The following is a 7,686-nucleotide window of genomic DNA, read 5'->3' as shown; positions in this document are numbered from 1 at the left end:
CGCTGTTATGTGGTTGGTTTGATGAACTGCAGGTCTCCCTGACTTAGTCCCGGATCCCTATTACATCCAGGCGTCCACGTACGTCCAGAGGATGTCCATGTACAACCTGAGATGTGCTGCCGAGGAGAACTGCCTGGCGAGGTAGGCATCGCCCCGGGACACACCGCCCACCCCGACCTCCCTCCCAGCCCGTGGCAGAGGGTAGGGAGTGCCCATGGGAAAACAGGACTGCCGGGCTAGAGAGGCAGTCTACAGATGCTTTGAAGAACCTACATTTTTTGAAAAGTTAATATTGCACATTTCTGGTATCGGGCTCAGTGGAATATATCTGGATTTTGCAAAATGGAGGCACCTAAAAAACCCACTTGAATCCGGTCATTTTCCTCTCCCTCCTCTAATCCAACCAGGTCACATTCTGCTCCATTAAAATACAGTATTTAACCAGCATAAATTGCTGTTCAGATGATAACATGCTAATTGTTTCTGGGCCTTGTGCCTTCCAATGTCTCTTAAGACTCAAATCGCCCCGAAAAGTGTTTCAAAGTCTTTTAGTGGGTTGAAATAACAGCTTTGCTATGAAGTTAGGTCCTGTCCAATTGGCAAAGAGGGATTTTTCCTGTTTTGTTTGGAAAGAAATCAACATGGCTGTTTTTAACCATTTTAACTTGTTTGATACCTTATCATGCAGACCAGATTTATTTATTTACCAACACCATTAATTGTCAGACTTTCCAGGGTCATGCTCTTTCTTCACTTGCTGGAAAAAGAAAACATGGCAGAAGAAGGAATATGTTTCATGCTAACTTTACAGTGAAGACTAATTGAGATGTTCTTGCTGGCTATCAGTTGATTAAAATATTCCAGGATTTAAAAGGCTGTAGATAATTGTTATGTGACATTATAGGAAAGTATAGCGTGAGACACTTTTCCCAACAGAAGGAAACATCCGTTGTGTGATCTTACATACGCAGTGGGTTACTTTGGTTAACAGCAGCTAATGAAACTGTGGTTGTGCTACCGGGGTAGTTTTACAGCCAAGCGGTGATCTGCTTCGGAGACGGAGGCAGAGAGGTCAGACTCCTGTTTGTGTTGTTAGAAGCCCATCTGACTCTCACTCGGGTCTTGGTCTGACACCGGGCACTCGTGAGCACACCATGTGGGATTCCTGCGTGTCTCCAATGCACATGAGCTTTTAGAGGTCTGAATAGATCCTTGCTACCAGTTGCTCCTGAGACAGTATCAACTGTGTTCTTTAAGTGTTTCTTGCACATACTTAACGACTTTTTTTTTTTTTACACTATTACAGTTCAGCGTATCGAGCAGATGTTAGAGACTATGACAATCGGGTGCTCCTGAGATTCCCCCAAAGAGTGAAAAATCAAGGCACGTCAGATTTTCTGCCCAGCAGACCCCGTTATTCATGGGAGTGGCACAGCTGTCACCAGTGAGTGAAGTGCTCAGTATGGTACCTTCTAATTACCTTTTTCACTAACATTGTCACTTACAAGGTGGCAGTTTCTAAAAGTGCAGTGAAGTGGGGGAAGCCATGGACAAACTCTAGCCTTTTACTGTCTGAGTAACTTTATGGTAGTGATAATTGCTCTTCATATAGCCACATGAAACCAAAATGGATGTGAAGCTGATCTATATAAGTATAGAAAGAACTCTCACAGGTATAAATTCATTAGAAATACAAGTTTCAAATCAGTTTTGACAGTGGCACCTTCTCCCTTTAAGCAGATTTTACATAGGTTATAGTCCAGTTACATTTAAGTGGAACCAGTAAATAAATGTCCCAATCATGTTAACTGTGGAAACCCTAAAACATACATTTACTAGCATGTTCCCTGTAATACGTCACTGTAAACATTGACCCATACTTCTTGACCTGAATTCCATGGGTTAGTTCTTTGCAAGGAATGGTCTGGTCAGTATGGAAAAGAGACGAGACTGAACTGACTGATCACGTTATCAATATCCTTATCATATCACGGTACTTTCACATAGCAGTATTGCAGTAGAAATAGCAGACTTGCTGGAAACACGGCAAGGAGAATGGAGTAGAACATTCTAAACATTTTGGGAGCAGGGAACACCGCAAATTTGTACTTTTTCAGAAAACTCGCAGCAGTTTGCAGGTTTATTCCAATTTTTGCTATTTTAGTTTGCAGGACCAGTTGTAATTTATTAGAAAGCTTACCCTACTTCCACCTTACTTAAAATGCAGTTCTGCAGTTAGGGGTATTTAGGTGATAACTTAGTACTATTCTATAAAAAAAAAATAGGTGGTGTGGGTTTGATCTAAAGGCCTCTGGAGTCAATGGAATTGTTCTCTCTAGCTTCCAGTTTTGAATGAAAAATCAGTATCATCAGAACAAATTCTTTCTGAAAAAGGTTGATATTACTAGTTTATGAATCTTGTAAAGATCAAAAAGCTAAAATTAAATCAAACCGAACAAAGCATCCATAAATGCTTTAGTTAACCTCCACCCTTGGAAAAAAAAAAACACCACCACCAAAAAACCCCAGCGTTGGCGCTTGCGAAGTTGATCAGTGGGTGAGATGGACAGAGAGAGGTTGAAATCTTCCATTTGTAGAAATGTGGTTTCTCACTCCGCCACGATAGCCCGGCTATCACTCTCCAGATGCAAAGTGCCTCTGAGGTAGACTCAGTTCTTGGACAGAAATTACATTGCCTCCAAAAATGCATTTCACATGATCATTTCCATGACAGTGATTGGGAAACGAACTATAACTGCCCATTAGTTTGGCTAGCCGTCAGGCTTCACTGTTAGTCATCACCACCTGTGGGCGGGTTTTCGTGTTCCTGACGTGTGTGCTTGTGAGACTTGTGTGCGCCCCTTCGACTTAACAACACCTCTGAGTGCTGCCTAATTATATCTCTTCGTCATATTCCTCTTGAGCTGACAGTATTCCTAAGTAACAGCAGCCAAGTGCTGCACAAAGTGCAGGTAGATGGTACAAATTTTAGTTTTCCACGTGTTTGGAAAAAAGTTAAATTACCAGAATGACAGGTGTTCTAGTGGACAGATCCGCACTGCCAGGACACAGGAGCTGATTTCTTTACGCAGATTTTGTTTTCACTGATGTGAAATGAATGTGCTGCATTGACTGAGGGATGTGGAAATGTGGAAGTACATTGTTGGGCTTTTACTAGCAAGTAGCAAATGTCCCTGGAATTTAGAGTATGTAAGGAAAGCATTCCTGGTGAAACTCTGGCTAAAGCCAGTTATAAGAGGTACAATTCAAATATGAACGCCCTAATACTTGCTATTGTTATTGGAAGAGAGCTGAAACAGGAAATTTTGGAAAAACAGTGCTGCTGTGGAGTTTTTCCCTTTCAAATTAAAATCTGTTATTTATTTGTAGAAGATGGCATTTTTATAGCAATTGACAATTAGAATAATGAAAACAAAACTTAATTGAATGGCCAGTAATATGAAAGTATACTAACACACAAGTTCTGTGTCATAAATAACATTTGTCCAGATCTAACAGGAGGTAGATCAAATAGGAATATATCGAAATGTTATTGACAAGAGCTCATCTATCTTCAATAACCTATCTGTGGTTTAACAGGCACTACCACAGCATGGATGAATTCAGCCACTATGATCTGTTGGATGCAAGCTCACACAGAAAAGTCGCTGAAGGACACAAAGCAAGTTTCTGCCTTGAAGATACCTCCTGTGATTATGGATATTACAGACGGTACGCGTGTACGGCGCATACGCAGGTAAGAGTTGGTTCGGACACAACCAAGTTTCTTTTCCCACTCCAATTTATCCTAGGATGTTTTTTCTACCAATCATCTGGTGCTCTAACTAGCTCTGAAATTCTCCGTCATGGGGGCCAGGATAGCAACTTGGAGAGTTCTCATGTACCCAGGTGCTGCTAAACGTGGGTGTCTCATTAAAATGCAGGGACACCCGTTAGCCCAGCATCACTGGTAGCTGAACTACATCAAAACACACCACAGGTTCTTGTCATACACAGGACTGGTCACGCAAGGTAAAGGGAAGTCAAGACAGAGTCAGTAAAGAAGTCATTTCCAGTGTTCACCCTCCCTCACACTGCTTGGTGATGTCCTCTGCTGCTCCCAGAGTTCATAGCTAGTATTTTCTCCCTTGCAGAGCATGAGGCTGCAAGGTGCCGAATTCCCGTAGTACCTATAGCTACTGGCTGGCAGTCCAACACAGAATACTTGCAGCACAGCTTTATGCAGGTATAGAAAGCTGTTAAAGGGAACGGCAGCCATGCGAGCGCTATGATGGGTCTTACGCGAATGTAAAGCAAGGTGTTAGGGCTTGCCAAGGGAACAGATAAAAAAATGGAATGTAGCACTGTGATATTATACAAGCCCATGACAGGCTCCCACCTTGAATATTGCATGGAGTTCTGGTCACCAGCTTGCAAAACTGCTACAGAAAAGCTTAAAAAAACCAAACCAACCAACCCCAGGAGAAGGATGATAGAATATTCACAACCAGAATATACATTAGATAGAATGTAGAAGGATGTAGTATGGCTACCACACTAAGAGATTTCGTAGACTATTCCACTTGGAAAACCAGAAATAATACCAAATCTTGAGTGGTCTTGGATGGAAAGAGAAAATTGTTAATACAGTTTCTCATGGTGGAAGAATTTAGGGATATCCTGTCAGACAAAAGCTTTAAAATAGAGATGAGTGCTCTTTTGACGCATTAGTAAAGTATTAAATTCCTTGCCATAGGCTGCTGCAGAGATCAGAAATATCTACATGGGTTCAGAAATATTTGTACAAAGTGACAGAGGCTGTTAAACACAAAAATCTGATGGTACCCCATGTCTTAAAAACAGTTAAATGCATGGTGGAAGGAATTTTCCTGGGTAAAGGACATCACACATCGCCTTTCTTAAGTTCTTTTATCCTCAAGCATCTGCTGCTGATCACGGTCAGAGACGTGACACTGAGCTTGATGGATCTGTGGTTTAACTCAGTGTGGCCATACTTATACATAAACATGTATCCCTTATTCTGCAGTTTTTAATCTCAGAGGTAGTTATTTTATCACAGAGAAATGACAGCTATGCTTTACTGGCTGATGTGCCCACATTTGAATTTTAAATATAATGAATGATCTGCAGTGCATAAAGGCTTTGAAGAGGTTTTGTAAACATCTTTTCTCCTGCTGTAGACTATGACATCGAACTAAGCAACATACATATTTTACAGCAGGAGTATTTGTGTCACTAGAATCATGGCTGTGTCAGCATTTCCACTGGAAGCCCGTATTTCAGGGGTTTGTAATTGGACTGTAAAACTTTCCTCCAGCCTCAGACTTGGCACAGACATGCAAGAGTCTGTGCTGATCACCAGCTGGGTCAAGAGGGAATTCTTGCAGGACTTGGGTTTGTGCACCTTGTGTGTCGCCAGATCAGCTTTGCCTAGGGCAGTCTGTATCAGCCACGGTTAAAGACAGCACATTCGAACCACTGGTACATTCATACATGGAGTTTCTTACTCATGTTCCTAACGGCAAATAGGTTTTCAGAGAAGATACATCTGGAAGAAAGACTACATTTTCAATTCTTTCAGACTTCTGTGTCACTATTTGCCTGAAGAGATGCCATTTCCCTGCAAAACTCAGTGTGAAAATGGCCCTAGACTCTACTATTCAAAGCGGCACTTTGGCTGAGTACCTCTATAGCAAAAAGTTGCATCATTCCTAAGGGTAGAGACATCCAACACGGTGATCAAGTGTGTACTCAAGGACCTCAGAAGCTATTTACTTGGCATTTACAAATATTTAGGTCCAGTCTGCGGTCAGTTTTAATTTTATTCTCACCTTTTGTAAAGAACAGTGAGTAATGACATCAACAATACTTACATAAAAGGAGTACTGCAGCCAGTGGTAATAAAATACAGATAAAACAGATACCTCACAGAGGAACAACTATCAACAGTATAGACGTTTCTTATGCTGCAGTAATACAATGTTGTCTATAAAAGGGCTATGTCAGACTTACATGTTTTAGTTCTTATGCTCAAATAAAACACCAAGAAAAAATAAGCCTTGTTTCCTGAGGCTTATTTCTGAGGCCTTATTTCTTATTTCCTGAGGCTTATTTCTTCATGAAATGTGATGGCTAAGTGAACTTCAGCCTGAGTGTGCCTCATGTCTACAGCGGCCCTATTCCTAATGATTTTCTGACATCTATCTTAACTTCATGTTTAAGGGACTGAGCCCCGGCTGCTACGACACTTACAATGCCGATATAGATTGCCAGTGGATTGATATTACAGATGTAAAACCTGGAAATTACATTCTGAAGGTAAGGGTACTGGGAGCAGGGAGGTTTGGGGCTTGGTTTTTTTAAAAGAAGCAAATCATGCGTGATTCTGTGACACGCACGCGTCCTTTAGAATGTAAGTCATGCACTCAAACCTGGAAGTAGACAACACTCTGCTTTCTCCCCTTAAGGTGAGTGTAAACCCCAGCTACTTGGTGCCTGAATCCGATTACTCCAACAACATAGTACGCTGTGACATACGCTATACAGGCCACCACGCATACGCCTCTGGCTGTACAATTTCACCGTAAGTACATTCCTTGTCTTTGCAACTCAGCACTAAAGTTGACAAACAGATTTATAAAGCTTAGCAGTTTACCTTATAGTGCAAAAACAACTCCTACTAATAATTCCACTGATACCAATTTCTTCTGTGTTTCTTGGCTTTCAGGATCTAGTGCGTTAATTCAAAGTTCAGATGGTATTTTAGGAAGGTCTTTTTTGGCAGGAATGATGGGAACGCTTGCTTCACTGTTGATAACTGCATAGCTTTCAAATCCTGACCTCCAGTAATTAAACCGCGTCCGTAAGCGCTGATTTTTAAAAATTCTTCAGTCTTGAAAAACAATCGTTAAGCGAGAATTTTGCTCTTGCAATCATGCCATCAGGGTACGTAGCACGTTCAAAATTGCTGCTACTGTCTCTGAGATGCCAGATAACTTACCTCTGGTTCACGCCTTCTTCGTATTTGCACTAAAACCTTTCTGCGCTCATCCAATACCCATTTATAGCACCCACACAGAGCTGTCGAGCAGTCGTAGAGCTCTGAAAACGTTCTGCAGAATCCCACACATGTATGTTACTTGGCTGCTGCGGGCACGGCAGCCACCCCCCCGTCACAGTTCTCCCAGACACACTCCATCTACAGTTTAGTTCTTTAAACAGTGCCACAATTAGGCTTTTTTTTTTTCCCTCCCTCCAAAAAGGCAAATCCATATAATGAATGTTCTCACGGTCGATGAGTGTAGCTTAGTATCTGTGAAACGCACAAAAGGCAATCGGTGTTTTGTGACGCAGAGGTGAGCAGCTCTCAGGACACTATACCAGCTGCTCATAGGAAATTTTTATCAAGTGGTTTCACTTGGATTGCATAAAGAGTGAGTATTAACATTATGTAGGTTCATGTGAGTTAAATTCCATAGCAGAAAATGAAAATAAATAACCAGTACAGTCTGCTGTAACAGCATCAGTGAAACAAATATACTTAATTACTGTGAGTTGCTTAATTAGCCTTTAAAGAATTCATTCCTCACTTTGTAATAGGGAACCAGTAGTTAAACGAGGCTAAAATGGGTCACATTTTTTCACGCCGCTGTGGAGATCTGTATC

General features: G+C 41.5%; 1 protein-coding gene across 1 annotated transcript; it reads left to right on the top strand.

Moving 5' to 3' along the window:
* The first annotated feature begins 37 nt into the window (after positions 1–37).
* On the top strand, positions 38–6,608 carry LOX (lysyl oxidase). Its single transcript, XM_010149574.1, has 5 exons — positions 38–141; positions 1,307–1,444; positions 3,601–3,757; positions 6,244–6,339; positions 6,489–6,608. Exons 1-5 carry the CDS (start codon positions 92–94, stop codon positions 6,606–6,608), a joined length of 561 nt encoding a protein of 186 aa, XP_010147876.1. The 5' UTR covers positions 38–91.
* The last annotated feature ends 1,078 nt before the right edge of the window (positions 6,609–7,686 follow it).

Source organism: Eurypyga helias, unplaced genomic scaffold (assembly GCF_000690775.1).
Source record: "Eurypyga helias isolate BGI_N326 unplaced genomic scaffold, ASM69077v1 scaffold46873, whole genome shotgun sequence".
NCBI lineage: Eukaryota > Metazoa > Chordata > Aves > Eurypygiformes > Eurypygidae > Eurypyga > Eurypyga helias.
Note: the sequence above shows the minus strand (reverse complement) of the source record. Positions and strands in the feature narration are given on the sequence as shown.

Coding starts and splice junctions, on each gene's coding strand:
- LOX (XM_010149574.1), top strand. CDS start 92: ATGTCCATGTACAACCTGAGATGTGCTGCCGAGGAGAACTGCCTGGCG. Junction 1,445..3,600: donor GAGTGGCACAGCTGTCACCA/GTGAGTGAAGTG, acceptor GTGGTTTAACAG/GCACTACCACAGCATGGATG. Junction 3,758..6,243: donor CGTGTACGGCGCATACGCAG/GTAAGAGTTGGT, acceptor TTCATGTTTAAG/GGACTGAGCCCCGGCTGCTA.